The sequence below is a fragment of the Planococcus citri genome, chromosome 3 (genome assembly GCF_950023065.1).
Source record: "Planococcus citri chromosome 3, ihPlaCitr1.1, whole genome shotgun sequence".
Taxonomy (NCBI): domain Eukaryota; kingdom Metazoa; phylum Arthropoda; class Insecta; order Hemiptera; family Pseudococcidae; genus Planococcus; species Planococcus citri.
This window is the reverse complement of record NC_088679.1, coordinates 82,912,706-82,931,363: the sequence shown is the minus strand read 5'-3', so window position 1 is coordinate 82,931,363 and position 18,658 is coordinate 82,912,706. Positions and strand designations below refer to the sequence as shown.

The 18,658-nt window shown below is 33.9% G+C and overlaps 1 protein-coding gene across 1 annotated transcript in view; it reads left to right on the top strand.

Moving 5' to 3' along the window:
* The first annotated feature begins 444 nt into the window (after positions 1 to 444).
* Positions 445 to 18,658, top strand: part of LOC135839896 (corticotropin-releasing factor-binding protein) — a 46,682-nt gene continuing 28,468 nt past the window's right edge. The window contains exon 1 of the mRNA XM_065356148.1: positions 445 to 689. Coding sequence (XP_065212220.1) covers positions 573 to 689 — 117 coding nt within the window. The 5' untranslated portion in view covers positions 445 to 572. The remainder of the gene's footprint in view (positions 690 to 18,658) is intronic.

The window sequence follows — 18,658 nt, the reverse complement described above, 5'->3', positions numbered from 1 at the left end:
CTGAGCGTATTCACGATAATACATAGGTATAGGAGACGGTAGGTAAATTTATATCCTTTTATCAAAAATGACCGAAAAGCACACGCATTAATGAATCGTGCCTAATGCCTATACTTGAAATTGAATTCATAGAATGTACCACTTACAGTCTTACGCACCCTCTTTTCTCAATTGAAAGTGCAGAAAAAGTGATTTCGGGTGGGCATCAACCACAACCACATGGGTAAGTATATGTACAAAAGTACAACAACAGGGGAAAATCCGACTCTGTCTAAGCGGTCGTGTTTTGGTCGCCCATCACCCATCGAAGAACAGTCGAAAATAGCGCAATACCGCGCGATTCCGATCCCAATGCCGATGCCGATCCCGTTAGCGTTATGTTTAAGGCATACGGCATACGGCGCATTCTCAACAATTTAGCTATCATCATGTTCTCTCCGTCGCGTCGCTCTGTATATAAAACTTATCAAACTTTTTTTTCCCGACTCTTCATGATAACGTAATCATCGCGAGCGAGACGCATGTATGCTGTCTTTCGGCACCTTCATTAACGTTTAATTAATTCCGCAATTATGGCATTCAAATCGCAGATGTGCACGTTTTTTGCGCTTTTACTATTTTTATTTGTTTTATTTTCGTCGTCGTTAAACGCCAATCCTGCCGTCAATCGAGTTTCATTTAGTCAAAAAGTAAGTTCGAATTTTTTATACATTTCTTATAATTATAGCTATTAAGCGTATTACCTATTTACGTAGTTTTTTTTTATTCAAATAGTTTTTTTTATTACCTTTTTTTTTTTTTTTCGTTTTGATTAACTCGAAAAGTAAAAATTCTTGAATTTTGAAAACGATTAAAAAAAATATTTGCGTCTGCTCGTAAATCGAAAAATGAATATATGTATAGGATTTGCATAAGTAAACAGATGGAAAATGAAAATAATTAAGGTAGAAACTTTAAAAACAGCAAGATGAAAAGTGTTTTGAAAAAAATCGATTTTTCGGTTTTTTTCCTATGCATACCTATCCTTCGGAAAATCTCGCCTCCCTCTCTCCCAAAAAAAAAACTCGAAAACTGAAGCGAAGCTTCTGTACAAACGGTGACAATTAATTTCGTGGAATTTTCTTTCCAAAAATCCATCTAAAGAATTTTAATTTCATAAAAGTAAGCTCGAGATTAATTCTCTCAAACACGCGATAAATCAACTCGAAGAAAAAAAAATCATTCAAAATTCAAAAAAAAAAAAGTAAATAGTCACAAAATAAATTGTACCCAACATCTTCAACGATCGCATCTTCCTTTTCATAAAAACACTAATCGATAAAAAATAAATAAATTTTCAATCGACGCTTTTCAATTTTCAAAATAAATTTACCATCCGAGAAGTTCAACTTCAACTACATCAACAACAACTACAGATTTCGCGAGTTAATTTAGTTGCCTACTCTTTAAATACAGGAAATTGTATACTTGTGAATTTCGTGCGAGTTTGTTCGTCCTTCGTACCTCGACCAGTTTGCGCTTTATAAATAATGTAAGCATTAGGAACACTTGAAAAAACGAAACAGTTTTTCAAAATATGAGACGTTTAGTTAACTTCTTTTCACTGAAAAGGTCTACGAGAAAAACATTTTTCCAGGTTTAAAATTCACCTATTTATAAACTTACGAGCCGAATCGGTTATTGAAAAATTCCACGGTTTGGTAACGTTCGCAAAGTTTGAAAAGCTCGAGTATCGCGATTTTTGTATTCGTATAGTGCAATAATAATACACGAAAGGAATTTAACGAATTTACTATCAGTATTCGCTATTCAGTTAATACTTATTCGACGAATAAATTTCAAAAATTTGCGGTAAGTTTGGCTCAAAAATTAGGTTGTGATAAGTGATAAGAGAAAAAAAAATCATGCCATCACTCACTGGGGAAATTAAAGAGTTTCTCAATTTTCTCAAAACGTTCGTGCCAATATGTCTGAAATCAGCTTCGAAGATCGAAGATGCGAACGAAAATTAAAGACTAAGAAAGAGGAAATTTGCAATAAAATTCTATCACCTGAAAATTTTTCCAATTCGATCCACTTTCATTTTTTTAAGTCACAAAGGAAAAATTTAAACGCGGAGTCATTCCTTTCATTTGACAATTTCGACAGCTTACAGGGGAAAATGTTCGCATCGCGACAAAATTTTAATGAAACGGGGTCAGATGTCATCGCGAGAATTTTTGATTTTGAAAAAAAAACTGTGAATTGGAATTTTGAGACTCGAAAAAAATTTGGTAAAAAATTCAAATTTTTGAAGATTATTGAGAACTAACAAAATCTATATGTTTATAAATTTTTTTAAAAAATCTACTTCGGGTAAAAATCTTTTAAAAAATTTTAAATGAGAAAAAGTACGAAAAAGTTGAAAATTTGTTGGAATTATAGGTATATGTATTAGAATTTGAAGAAAAAATGAGACAAAAACTTATCATTTCGAAGTAAAAAATGAGGAGTTACTGAATTTTTAAAATCTAGTTCCAAAAATACCTAGTTTCAAGTCATCGAAAATTTAAATAAATAAATTGTCCATACCAGTACAATACTTACAATTAGTCTTCCAATCCCAGGGACATTTCAAATTTCGACAATTTTGATCCTTTGTTTTTTTTTGCTTTACCTAATCGAATTTCTAAAAATTTCAAAATTAATTTTTTTTTAAAACTCAAAACCACCCAACGACATTTGACCATTTTTTTATTCCTTCTAAATTTTTACAAATTTCACCTTTTGTTTAGATTTGGGTTTGGAAATCCGCATACTCGTTACGGAAGGATCTCAATTTCCAAAGTTGGCGAATATGGCTCGAATTTATTTTTTTTAAACGTCGCAATTGAATTTTCGAGTTCAACTTCTCACGTGAACATTTTTGAAACGAATTTTAAAACGATATAATCTTAGTACATAGGTACTGTTCTGGTTTTACTTCAATGAGAGCATTTTTTGACATTTTTTCTTCGTAAACATTTTCATTTTTTAAAGCTACCGACACTAAAAATACGATTTTTTTACATTTTTATGCAATCCTAAAAAGAGAAGCGAAGAAGGAATTTAAAAATAGAAAAGGAAAACTTTATCGAGACTTTTGGCATGATATTTTTCAAACGCTCAACGCTGCACAATTTACAGGGTGTCCATTTCTTGAAGAAATAATTTTCCCTGACTTTTCTAACAATTTTTCAAATTTTCAAAACCCATCAAATATTAACCAAACTCGAATTGCCCGAGAGAATGAGAAAGAGAGTGAGGGAGGGAGGGAGGGAAGGTCGTATTAAGGGGAAGTTTTTCAATCACCAAAAAGTGTAGTAAAATCTGAAGTTTTACGAAATTATCACGTATACTGTAGATCGTTAATTTTATAAAATTCCTTGATTTTTTTGGGGGGGGGTTTGGGGGGGGGGGGTGTTAAAAATTTGACATGTTGATTTTTAGTGATTTTCTAATATTTCAAGATTTTTTGAAACGAAGATGAGGATTTTAAAAATACTCGACGAATTTGTTTTCAAAAAATACATATCAAATTAATTCCTCGAAGTGAAGATTATTTTTAAAAAAAGGAGCGGAACATGGTTTCGCTCTAGCAAAGCGAAAAAAGGCGTACATATCGAATTTAAGCCTTCTTGGTTAATTTGAGAAGACTTCAACGATGATGAAAAATCAAGAAAAAAATAGCCAAAAAAGTTACAAGATGTGAGCAAAACGTTTTTTAAAGTAAAAAAAATTACACCGAAAATCACAACACTTCGATTGAAACTAATAATGAAACTTGATTGAAACTTTCACAATTTTTCAAAAAACAGGACTTTTATTCCTTCCAAATTTTTATCTTTTTCCCATTAAAGCAAAATTTTTTGACAATTTTTGAAAAAAAAAACAAGATATTGACAATTTAAGCAAAAGGCAGAGCTTTTTTGGAAATTCTTGGTTAGCAATAAGCAGTTTGGTAAAAAGTGAGATTTTTAGTGTATTTTTGGCACAAAAGCGAGACTTTTTGGAAGTTACTGCCAAAAAGTGGTAGGTACTTTCTTTTCATTTTAATAATGGTGGTAAAAAGTAAGATTTCGACAAGATTAGCAAAAAGGCAACGCTGTCATTTTGACAAAAGCCGAGATTTTTTTCTACATTGGACAGAGAGCGAGACTTCGTCAATTTCACCCAAAGGCAGGGCTCAGAGATAGTAAAACCAGTTGGATTACAAAAATTTTGATCGAACACGAGCCCTTAAAATCTTCAAAAAAGGCGCTAACATCGATTATTTTGTTGTTTCAAAGAGATGAGTTTGAGGTTGAGAAGTCGAAATCTCAAAAAAAAAAAAAAATCAACAACAACAACAACAACAACACTTTCATGGTATCATCTGATGTATGTTAAAGGTAAATTTCACTTTTCAGCCTTCTAGATCAATTTAGAGAGGGAGGGAGGACGCGACACGAGGTTTTTTCAAGGTCAAAAAAATCAGACTGATTTTTGAACACGTTGTAAAACTTTTGATTTCCTATCGAATACTTCCTATTTTGACTATATTGACCATTTAAACCCATCCCCCTCCACCACACCCTAAAAATTTGTCTGTCGGCTTAATTTTGATTAAAATTGCATAACATTGCATTGGATTCGTTTTGAAAAAAATTGCGTAACTATTGTCTTCATAGAGAAAGACTTCACAAATCAATCGAATTACGTACTTATCACTCAACATAATCAGAGCAATAAAAGTGATTAACTACAGTCAAGGTTTCTCGAGTCGAGAACATATCACAAAAAAGTAACAATTAGGTAATTCGATATTTGTAAGACTGCTTTACTTTAAATCTCAACATTTTTTCTAAAATAGACACATATAGCACAATTCACATCTTTCAATATTGAAAACAGTGTCATGTTTTCCTCAAAAAAAAAAAAAAAACTCCTGTCACGATAGATACGTTTGGAAAATAGATTGGTAAAGAGAATTTCATCGTCGAGCATCATCTAGAAAAACTTGTGGAATTGAGCTTCCTTCGATTCGAGGTACTTGAGCCGTTCTCTATTTCGTCACTCGAGAGAGCTATTGTTTTACACATAAATAGGCTCACATATCACGTATCCTCTCGTAAACTTGTGTGCTTTGCGAATCATTGTACGAGTACATACACACAATGTTCAGATTTATAACATTCTGTGTCGATACGAAGTACTTTAATGGACTAACAGCGCCACTTATCACTCAAATAAACAACTCGCTCATTGATACGTCAAAGATGCATTGTTCAACTCGGTTACTTTTCCGATTGGAAAACAGTGAAATAGGAAAATGAATGGTCGTATACGAGTACGTTTAACATACTACATTGCCACAAACTACCAAAATTACTCGTACGAGTACAAATATATCTCTGCATAGAAGCATAAAAAAAACAAAGCTTATTTTTGAGAATGAGAAGCCTACGTCGCGTTGTGATGATAAACAATGGGGTAAAATTGAGAATTGTTTCATTTTAGAGGTGCCTTTCAGAGACGTGACGAAGAATTATGTCGTGGGGGGGGGGGGCAGGGTGAGACTGAAATTTTCTCAACTTTTTACCCCACACTCCCCTCACAACCAGTATTTTTCATGCTAATTATCCAGATGTGCTTCGAACAAATTTTGGAAGTGGGAGTTGGAAACCAAAATTTCGAATAATTTTAGATGTTCAAAAACGACGCTTTTATACTCGACAAAAAATTTGAATAAAAAATTTATTTTCAACCAATCCTCAGCTTTTTGAACATTTAGAAGGACCTATGTCTGATTTTATTAGAACATGACAAATCTCCAAATAGACCCCAAAACTCTCGTTCAAAAACCGATATCCTACCCTCCATGGCTGCTTAAACCTCCCCAAATTGACTACTATTTAAACAACTATTCAAAGAAAAGTCATTCCCCATTAGTAATTAAAAATAACTATCTGGAACTTCTATCAAAATATCATGAATTCAACCTCTGTTTCACAGATGGATCAAAAATACCAAATCATCATTGTGGATATGCTTACTCTATAAATGGTACAATCTCAAATTTCAAACTCCCAAACTGTTCATCTATTTACTCTGCTGAACTCACTGCTATTTATCATTGCCTCTGTGATATACTCACCTCTGAACCAAATAACAAACATTTTTTGATTCAAAGTGATTCCTTAAGTTCATTGATTTCTATACAAAACCTATTTTCTGATCACCCTATAGTTCAAAATATTCTTGAAAAACTATTTGAGCTACAAAATTCCCACTTTATTATCCAGTTTATGTATGTTCCCAGCCACATTGGAATGACTGGAAACGAAGCTGTTGATACTTATGCAAAATCTGCAACTACTTTTTCCCCCCTTACCATCATCACAGCTGACGACATCAAATCTTTTCTCACTCAAAATATATACATGAATTGGCAAAATTTCTGGTCCCAACAAACAACCAACAAGCTCTTTCAACATAAAAAATCAGTTCATCCTTGGAAAAACCTATCCCACTTAAATAGACTTGAAGAAGTTATCTTGACAAGACTGAGAATTGGACACACCAAAATTACACATAACCATCTTTACCTAAAAGCCCCCAAACCCTCATGTCAATTTTGCTCATCTGAACCTATATCTGTTCAACACCTACTTTTCTATTGTCCCCAATTACACCAAGATAGATTAGCTCTCCAAATAGATGAATACTCTCTCTCCATCTCTGACAGCCCCTTCGAAATGGAAAAATTTATTACTCTTGTTAAAAAACACAACCTGACAAATTTAATATAATCTTACGTAGGGTGTAATAATCTTGTAATTATAAACACCAAAAAAAAAAAACATACCTACTCGTAAAAAGTTTCGACGCCAAAATTGAAATTTCGCACCTTTCGTTATTTTGCACTTTTTCGCATTGCACTAGTACCAACCTTGTAGGTATTATGTATTGTATTGATTTGATTATGTTTCTTAAATTTCTGAATGAATTTCCAAAAAAGGAGATCGCTTCGTTGGATTTTCAAAATTTTCATGGCATCGAATAGTAAGTAAAAAAAGATGAATTTTCGATGACTATGAAAAGTTTTACAAAATAATGATATTTTTCATAGAACGACCTAGAAAACCAATTTCTAATTTTGTTTTCAAGTAAAAATCCCCACCCTCGATATTTTTATTTTTGACCAAAATTTTTTTGATTTGGAATTTATGTCACTTCTACATTTGCCATTATCACAACTAGTGCCGAAAATCATATTATTTCATTTTTCCTCAAAATTTTGGATTTTGGATTCGACAGTTTTGACGTAATATTATTCAAATGTTTCTGATTTTCATGTTGGTATTACCTAGAAAAACTTTTCGGATAAATTTTCGTATCCCCAGATCGAAAATTTATTTTGGAAATCTGGATAGAAAAAATGCTCATTTCGAGCATTTGCTCAAATTCAAAAATGAAATTTTGACTAAACCTATTTCTTTTTAAAAAATCTGCTTAAGGAAGTTATACTCCTTCTCACATAATGAATATTTTCAATTTTCATCCTTCAGATTCTTCTCGGGTCTCAAAGGGTTAAGACTCCGCGAATTCAAAATTGATGTCTTTCGAATGGCTGGAAATGACGTATACGAGTAATACGTTATTTTTGTAACATTTTTACGCATCAACCAACGTGGATTTAAAAGCAAACTGATTTTTACCCTATTAAATCCATTAAGGATAAAATGTCGAAAAGCTTACAGGACAGGGTAGGTACTAGTAGGTACTCGGTATTGCCATCACCATCACCCTAACACCTTGAACATATTTTAATCCCTTCTCGGCACACGATTCTTTCCCACTTGTTGCATTTTTGTGGCCAACTACAAATATTTCTATTATTCCTATTTTCGTCTCGGGAAATTCATTACTGCGGAAACAAAACGAGCTCTCCAGTCGCCAAAAGGGTGAAAAAAAGAAATTCCATTCCGTAAGTCCGTAAGACCATAATATTGTTTACTGTAGCGAAGAAAGAAATTGAATTTTTTCGACTAAAATTATATCTCATACAAAAATCTCGAGTTGAATTTAAAACAAACAGGTGATACGATGTCAAGCAGAAGATTATTTTTTTCAATGCCTCGGGGAAAAAAAACCTGCAACTTGGAGATAGCGAGCAAAATATCTTCTATTATCTCGAGACTACTTATTTTAATTGCTCGCGTAACTACAAATATTTCACAAATAAACGCGTACTTAGCAGTCATTAAATCGTTATCGTTTTAACTTTTAACTTCTTCGCGATGTTAGGTAGACAACAACTAACTTAGGATTCTTCATGATTTTTCATTCAGAAAAAAAAACGACGCCGAGATCGTCTCATTTTTACGGAATAAATTACCAGAATTAATATACAGTTGACCTTTTTTAACATTTTCATTCCTCGAAAAGAGAAAATCATTTAAGATGACCAAAGACGTGGATGGGATGGGAGGGCCGGGGGGTGAGAAATCACCATATTTTTTTTAGCACGTTCTCCCCGGATAGTATAGTACGTAGTGTTGTATTTTGACGTGAAAATTAAAATCGCGACGAAAACTTATTCACCATTATACGAGTAAGATAAACTTACGTATATGAGAAGAGATTTCCGAACAAGTCTGGTATTCGTTCGATAATACGAAGCACGTGTTCATTTTAATACTCGTGCACCTCCTCATTTTTCCGTCAAACTGTTTGAAGAAATTTAATTTAAGAATTTAGTATGGGTATCGGTATCGCGGTTTTTTTCTCAAGAAAGGGGGCGGAGGCGAAGTAGCTCTACCTACAAGTTATTAAGCATTAACAGCTGCCTACGACCCTACGTGTAGCTGTAGCTGTATGTGTAATCTACGAGTAGACTACAGTACAGAAGTTGAACTTGGACTCTTCGGTTTTTCATGCCATGCCATAAAAAATGTTTCGAGAAATTTCGAGCTAATTAAGTACATAATTCTCGAGTGAAACTTGTGAAATTATTTTAATTGAAAGCATTTTAAGAATCTCACGATAAGAGTTGAGATGCTGGAAAATTCATTTTGTTTGAAACATAAGAAAAAAGGAAAAGGAAAAAGCGCCCGAACAAATTAGGCGTCTACCTTGAAACTTACGTGGGTACGCGAATAGTAGAAAACTTACTTTTTGAAGGCGAGAAAATATTTTAAACAATTCTACAATGATGATGGAAAGAAGCGCAACTTTTTTCGACATACATATTTTAGGATAAACATGCTACATTTTTACTAGGACAATTTCGCCAAACATCGTGACTTTTTTCACAATTTTACCAACACAAAAATAATTTCTGAGAATTTCGCCAAAAAAGTGAGACTTTTTTAAAAATTTTACTTTAAAAGGGATTTTCTGAATTCATTTTTCAAAAATTAGCCTTCTTAACAATTTTGACCAAACCAACACTTTTTTCCAATTTTAACAACTTTTTTTTGACAATTTTATAAAAAAAAAATGTTTTTTCAACAATTTTGACAAAAATGGGACTCTCAGATAATAAATGCGACTTGTTACCTGCAATTTTTCAGGAAAAATAGATTTTTTGGCTACAAAAGTACCTATTTTTGTTTTGTTGAAAAATTTGTGATAAAGCGTTGTAAAAAGATACTGTGAGATACTATCATGCCGACATTTGGTGTACGTGTGAAGTCCAGAAATCACTGGCTGGTGATTTCTAAGTACTTTGTCAACAACATCTGTTGTTAAGGTCATATCATGAGTTTTATGTCGTCATGATATTATTTCATGTGTTCTTCCGAACTTTCTTCCGTTTGTGATTACATACGGATTAAAGCTCAGAGGGGCATATGTGAGATACTATCATGCCGACATTTGGTGTACGTGTGAAGTCCAGAAATCACTGGCTGGTGATTTCTAAGTACTTTGTCAACAACATCTGTTGTTGACAAATACTTTTTTGGTAAGTACGTTTCTGACCGCGCAACAGAACGTACATTCATCGTTGAAATAAATCTATTTCTAACTTCGGTTAATGTTTGAATCTTTTTATGTAAAATAATCTTACAAATTTTATTGATCAATTTTTCTTAATAACAAGTGATACTTCTATTTAAAGAAATATTGTGTTCAAAAACTAATAAACCTTTTGTTAATATTCATCAAAATAAACTCTTTATCGTTCGCGAATTGGTGTCGATTACTTCATTTCACAATTCGTATGTATGTGACGATTATCTCCAGCAGGTAAGAGCTGTGTATCATATCTTGACGACTAAAGTTTTCCCAGGCAATAAGTTTTATCCTTATTGCAACGTGTTCTTATATTGTACATTACCTGAAGGATCTCTAATCTGACACATCACAATACGAGACTTGATGAAGGTAAAGCGAGCTCAAAAGAAAAGAAAAAACAGTCTGAAGAAGTAAATCTTTACAATAAAAAAATTGGTCTTTCTTACAATTTTACTAAAAAATTATTTCCCCAAAAGAGCTTTTTTGGATACAAAACGGCAGGGTCGTCGAGAGGGAGGAGGCAAAGGGGGCAGTTTGCCGAGGGCCCAGCAAAATAAGGACCAGTAAAAACGAGTTTTTACTTCTCAAAACACAAATTCGAAAACTTTTTTTTCTTTTTCAAAATTGAGATTTCTAAAAAAAAAAAAATACATTATTATTCTTAAATAAAAATTTTCGTTCTTGCTTCGCTCGAGCCGATTTGTTTCTCGTTTTAAAATGAAAGAATTCACATTCGGGCCTCCAAAAATCCAAAACAAAAAATGAAAATTTTTATAAGTCACACGAATAATATTATAATATACCTACATATAATCGGAAAAATTGGTATTTTCCCCCATATCGGTCGGCAAAATTTTAGTAAAACCTCTTCTACTTCTCAAAATAACTTTCATATAGAGTGGAGCCAAATTATACTTGCCCCGGGCTCACATTGGCTCTCGACGGTCCTGGAGAGGTGTCACCACTGACAGAAAAAATTTTTGAACTAGAGGAATGGGAATCGAAAGAGCATTCAAAAATGGGTAGGTACATCTTCGCTTCATCAGCCAAAATTTTAAACTCTCGAGTGTGTTTTTCGATTTTCGATGCATTTTTAAAATCAAATTTGAGCCAAAAATGGGGGAAAAATCAAAATTTTACCAAATTGATCTAGAAAGCTGAAATCTGATGTACCTACAGTTCGTTTTCGAAGCAAAAAAATGTTTAAAAATAGATAGTTTCGAACAGTTTTGAGCAGTTCTGGAGCCTCCAGCAGACTTTTGAATGTTGGAATTTCAACGAAATTTCGTCCAATGAAGTGGAAAAGCTAAGATTTATTTCACGTCCCAATTTCTACTTACTGAGTCGATTGGAGCGGTTTCAAGCCATTTTGGAGCCTCCAGTCACACAGGAGGAGTCGAAAACAGGATACAAACCAAATTTCAACCTACATACGTATTATGCAAATTTGATCGAATTTTGATTTTTTTTTCATTAAAAAATCAGCTTCTGAAGTTTTGATAGTGGTGTAAGTATTTTGGATCCTCTTTCGATTCTCCTTAGTTCGGTGTGTCGATTGGGAGGGAATAAGAAAATACAAAATAGGTAGAGGTAGGTATTCATTTCTCAACTGGATAAAAGTACATTCTTACATAGAAATACGTATGCTCTCAAAAACCAAACTAAAACTCATCTCGATCAGGTTTTCTTTCAGTTACGTTAAAATTTCAAAAAAAGTGTTCTAAACTCTCACTTTTCTTCTCACGTATTGTTGACGTCATTTTCCAAAACTTTTCCTTTTCTCGTTCGAATCCCCCTCCCCCCCCCCAAAAAAAGCGCAACACATCCGATTCCGATCAACTCGTTACCATTTCAATAAGTACAAACATAATAATGTACAATGTACATACGTACTATACTCCGTAATAAAATAACGCCCTAAAATAACGAAACTCGTACCTACATACAGAAAATAAGTCAGAAGACGAGAGATAATGAAAAACCGACTTAGCGAGCCGAGGAAGCGAATTTTGATTAAAACTCCATTTAACACAAAAGCTTGTAATTCGAATATGCCAAAACACTTCGCGAAGGAGCGAGCAGGCGGTAATTGTTCGACAGACAAGCAAAATCCTTCGACAGTGCGAATTGATCGACAATCCTACGTAGGTAGGTAGGTAGGTAGGTAGGTAGATACCATAACTAAATACACTAGTCGACTGCGAAATGATTACCAATTTTTTACGACGTTGCGAAGGGTTAGCTCGCCTCACGCCTCGGCCTCATACGAAACAAATTGACTGTATTTTTAAATTCAACAATGACAAAAAACGCGAGTTGGAGTTCAATAAAAGAAGAAAGCAGACTATCGCCGACGACTCGGATGTCATTGTCGCTGTCGCTGTCTACGTTGTCGTTTAATCAAAAACTCATTCTACAGAATCGAAATTGTATCGCAAAAGTAAAAATAAAGTTTACAAATTAATACGGCTAATGGTTTTGTCGACTGCGCCACGTTCGTTACATGGTCTTTTATTACGGCCAATTACGCATTTCCAGTCGCGAAATTTAATGAATAAGAAGGGTAGGGTAGGGTAGGGGTACTTCACACATTCGCAGACATTTTATCCAAGTAGCCAGTAGGTACGTACCTACTACGTAATAGTACCTACATATATGTACTTCTACCTATATCTATGTTTTCGATTTGAGAAGAAATACGTAGATAGATTTGAAAAAAATGTGAATTACCTCGGTGATTTTGTCATCGTAGAAAAACAACAAAACTTGCCATGTACTCGTACCATAGGTAAATGACGATATCGCGACGTCAGTTTTAAAAACTTTCAAATCGAATTACTAATAAGTATAAAAACTTTGACCAAAACGGCGCGAATTTCGTTTTTCGTCTTTTTCGCTCGTTTGCTTCGACTTAACGACAATATTCATTAAGTAACACGATGGAAAAAGAATCAATTTTTAAAACCATCATCGAACGTCGAGTCGTGTCATCAAAATTGTCATCATTGGCTTATTTCAATACATTTTTTTTTTTTTTTTTACCTCGAAAACGTCGTGTCCTAAAAGGTAGAAAAGCGTATCGCTCTGATCGAGTTTAGACACATTTCTCTCTTAGATAATCACATCGGGTAAAAATAAAATACCTGAATAAAAAAAATACATTGAAACGATAGCAAGATAATAGGTAGATATGCTATAAGAGTAATCAAATTTTTGTCATTGGCGGTCTGGGTCATTTGTTCAAGTAAGTACATAGTCGATTTCAAAATTCTCGGATGAGTGTTCTTTTGTAATGATTTTTCAATTTTCTCATTGAATTGATTAATTAACTTAAATACGTATTTTCCAAAGGAATCGTTTTATAAATACATATAGGAAAAATGGAGATACAACCTCCCTCATCCCTAACAATTTTGGTTCCTCTTGTACGGAGCGGGAGCACCCTCGTAAAATGAAAAAATAGGTAAGAGTAAGGAAACCAATACAAAAGAGGATAATCAACTCCTTAGAAATCAGAGAGACGTCGTCGTGCTTTCTCGATGGATTTTTTTCGCGAACCACCCTGTAGTCTGCGGGGGCGCAAAAACACCAACCGACTAGCACGGTGAAGGCTGCACGCGCAAGATAACATGCACATCTATCTACCGCTATACCCAGCCCAACTGACTAGTGAAAACTTTGACAAAAACGACGAAAGAAATTTTTAGACGATAATTCATCTTAATTATAACACAATATACTCGAGTCGAGCGAGAGTTTTCATTCGCGGATTATGAAAAAAAAGGGAAAATTTCATATTCCAGCGAAAAGTGCATTTCGAGGACATTGTTATTCAAAACGCCGCCGCGCCGCCGCGCCGTCGTACTGTACACGTATTTACTTTTGTAAAATATTCTCGCTCGGTGTATACATTTTATTATTATTAGCATTCGTGTAATTATGCGAGCGACGACGCGACGCGACGTCAAAGCCCTAAAGTAACTGCAGATACCTACTTGAAAATATTTATCTATTACACAGATGTAGAGGTGGAGGTTCATTATCTTCGAGATGCACGTAAACAACACTTCATCTCATTCACGTGACATTTGACGTAATTTCTTCGATTACGAAATATCAAAATATGAAATTAAAAATTTCTCGAAAATATCACATCGGTAAACAAATAAATCAATTTGTATCGTACCTACTCGTATTACATGCAGAATCCGCAAACACTATTTTGGAACGAGTACGACTCGTTCCGCGAATTTTTTATAGGTACTCGAAATAGGTCACAGAATAGATGATGTAAAATTTCAGATTCTCGTCGAGTATTACGTACACAATACACACGTGTATCTCAAGAGAACGGGCATAGGTTAAAATTGAGACTACTCCCATCTCTTGACAAGTATAAATTTTAAAAATTAGTTTAGGTAGTAGGTACATACCACAAGTTGACATGTTCTATTCTACAACTCACATTACACTCGAATGATCAAAAAATTGGGGAAAACCTCCAAGTGTGGTTACCTTTGATAAGGTGTGCTTAGAAAAATCCTTTAAATACGTGTAGGTATCCGTTTCATCTCAGCTATTCAACCAAATATCCGCAAAATAAAATTATTAAATCGAATTCACTCGAGAGTGGGGTTTGAATTTCAAACGAAAACAAGTCTAATATACATACAACATATTTTAACCGCTCTTTTGCGTTCGATTAACCAGAAAATAGAAAACCACGAAACTTTCATTCAAACAATGACAAAGTGACCATTTTTCCAGAAGTGGTACTACACGAGTTCTTGAAATTCATCTAATACCACTACACTATTCTTGCGAATCCCGCAACGTAATACTTTGTTATCTTAAAAGTGATAAGGATTAGCAGATGATGATAGGTTCTATAACGATTGTGTTAATGGTCCATCTCATAAATATCACCTAAGGGGGGACATTTATTCGACTCCTAGCTAGCTCAGATGGGAGTTGAAAAGAGTAATCACCTATACTTCTAAGTCATCAAGTACATAAATAATCAACATTCAAATACTATTTATGTACACAAGGTTTATTTTGAGAAGATATTCACTACATTGGCTACATTCATAACATATTGAGATATGTTATTACTTCGACGAATGTGCTCTATCTAAACAAATAGGATAGTACTTAAGGTACTTCTCCTGGGTAAATCATGCCAATTATACAAGGAATTGAGACCATACTGGCTGCGCAATGTACAACAACCATGTAAGCGAAATATATGAGCTTATGCGTAAGTGAGGAATCTCTGCTCCATCCCTTACGACGATTGACTTCATCTATTAACTACGATATAATTATAGCTAATACAGTGGAGACACCACCATGTAAGTACCCACTTACCTAACACTGCTGACCATCTCACCACCTCTTTCCCTTAGCCTACCCCAATAATAGTGGCTGTCGGTGGCTGCTTTACTTCAAGGAAATTCACGTTATGAAAGCGGCTCTCTCAATGCCTAGGTACATCTCAAGCAGACCGTAAAATTAGGTATAATCGTCGGATTAATACCATTAGAATTATTAACCGACGATTATGATTAGACTTTAATTTAATCTAGTCCACACGCGAGGTGGGTAAAACAACGAAATAATACTACTTAGGCAGAAGCCTGTCTTCGTATACAGATTACTCCCTGACCACATACTTCGACGAGGATCTTGCCACGGCCGATTGCAAAAACCAAGTGAAGAGACATTCAGATCGCCAGAAGCTCGTGCCTCCTTGGCGATTGACAGATGTCTTTCACACCCTAATATCTGAATACTTTCCCACGTACTCGGTACCTTTTATTACCCAATAAAGATAAATCACATCGCGTAAAAGGTAACCCTAAGAATAATCACCAAGCAGGTGGAGGCAGATTGCACCATAACAACTTAATATAAAACTCAAAATTCTTGTTGGCGTAATTAAGTATCGATTAAATTATTGCAAAAAAAAATATACCGCTCTGAAATCATGAAAATTTTAAGCTACATACGTATCAACTTGAAATCAAGAAAATTGGAATTTTTCATTCGTTTACATTCTATAATCTTGGAATTGGGACTACTTTCATAATAGGACAAGCACTGTTCAATAGTTCAGACTCTTCTTTCTCCCCCCCCCCAAAAAAAAACTAACAACTTTAATAATTATTATACTTCATTATTTTCAACTTCCCTTCGCTCCGCGCTAAATTCTAGAAAGGGCGTTATTCAGAAGAATTGCGACACAGAAATTGTCTTTTTTTTTTTTTTGGAATTTCATGGTTATTACGTTACGTATTTAATTCTTTTGATTTTCAACAACTAGGAGGACTTCTATCTACATATGAAGCCCAACTTCGATAGGAGGAACGAGGGATGGTTTTTTGTACGGGGTTACTCGAAAGATTTTTCTACCAGAATGATTGGAAATTTCAATTTTTTTTCTACAGACATCGGATGTCTATTTTTTTAATGTTTGTCAAAAACGGAGGGGTCAAGAAATACGTTTTCTTGACCCAGAGACAACTCAGAAAAATTCTGAGACAGAAAATGGGAAATTTTCAGAAAGTTTCCACAGAGTTAAATTTAAAATTTTTTTTAGACAGTTTTGGAGATATAAGAAGACCAACACACCTAGGGGAACCGAACAAAGCAAAATAGAAACGGTACCCAACACTCAGGTCCTGAATTTCATCGAATTTTGACGAATTTTTCTATATTCAAAATCTAATTTAATATACCATAAGATGTCTATCAAATCAGAAAACCCAAATTTCGTACTATTTTCGTACTTCGTACATCATTATTTTGAATGGTGTCAATTTGTCAATATGATTCATACCCTCCTCCTTCGCCCCCACCCCAAGTATGAAAATTTTTCATCAACCACAAAGACTATTTCTTCTTTTTCGCATTTCTTTATCACGCTCTTCTTTGGTTATTGATCTTTGAAAATTAAATTCAAATCTCGAAGAGAACGTTTTGTTGTCCGAACGAAGCGAGGTTTGAAAATTCACAATTTGTTAGGACAAATAATCTGACTTTCTACAGTTTATTCGAATTTCAATCTTCTTTCATATGTATTAGGTCAAAAAAATTCTACTTGTTTCAAAATTTCGTATTGAGAAGATATCAAATTTTCAACATCAAATGCTAAAAATAAATTACCTAATAGATGGACAATTTCGTGTCAGATCGAACGAAAATCGAGTAGGTGATCGTTTTTTTTTTTTTTTGGTTATCTAATAGTCTGCAAATGACACAAGCCGCAGTTCTGTTCTCAGTAGTACAGTTTTTTGCTTCAGATATGCGGTATTTAAATTAAATTCGGGTGATTTTTTTCCATTTTACATAACTTATGATAACAAAACCAGTGTTACCATACTTAGAAAAACCAATAAAAATCAATTTGAACATGATTTTTGAAAAAGTAAGTATAATAGCAAAGAGTTGAAAATTGAAAAAAATTCTCACAAGGGAGGTGTAATAATTGCCACAAAAGATTTTGAACCACGCAATGGCTAAATCAAAAGAACATGCAAAATTTAAAGATCTATACAGTACGTTTTTCGATTTTTGGTGAATTTTTTAAAATCAAATTTGGGCACAAAATCTTAAAAAATCAAAACTTTATCAAATTAACCCACGAGGATATAAAATTTGGATCTCCCTTCTCCCCCTCCCGTCGATTGGAAACGATTTTCAGCTGTTTTGTGCAAATCTGGGGGCCTCCAGTAGACGTTATAAAGTTGAAATGTCCCCAAAACTTTCGCAATGAAGGCGAAGAGATGAAACTCGTACTTTAAAATTTCATTTTAATAGGTACATCGAGTCGATTGGAGGTGACTTCAGGACTTTCTGAAGCCCCCACCCAACCTCGGATATTCCAGATTTAGAAAAAAAATCACAAGAAACGGCTCGGGTTGTTGAAATTAAGATTGATGGAATAAATTTCGCTTTCCAACTTCGTTGTGTAAAATTTTATGGGAATTTCAACTTTCGAAGATCTGCTGGAAGCTCCAGAATAGCTCAAAATGGTTCCAAACAGTTTGCGTAATAATTCGAGATTTCGAGGGTGTCGAAAATATAGTACAAACCAGATTTCAACTTTCTCGGTCGAATTGGCAAAATTTTGATTTTTTAAAATCATTCTTTGCTCTCTGATTTTTAAAAATTTTTCAATAATTGCACCATGTACTTTAGCTTTTGAAATTTTGGCTGTTAATGTAGGAGTATTTTTCTATGCTTTTTCAATGTAGCTTTTTTTAGCTCCAAATTTCACTTTATTCAATTTTTTGAAATTTTTTCAACGTAGTCAAATTTCAAGGACATCGAGAAAGGGAAGTAGAACACAACTTTTCCATTATTTCTATTCAATTAACAAATTTACAGAAATATTATGAGATTTTAGGCCATCCTGCCATTACCTCGATACAACAGTAAATCAATTATTTGTTTTCGTTGCTGCAAATTAACAATCAACGCTTCTTCGCACCGAAATGAAGGATCAATTTATACCTGAAAACAAAAAAAAAAAGAAACATATAGCTAATTAACATATTTAATATCAGTAAAATAAAAACGCGACGCGAAAAAATGAATTTGAAAAAAAAAAAATACGTAGCTAATATGGAACAAT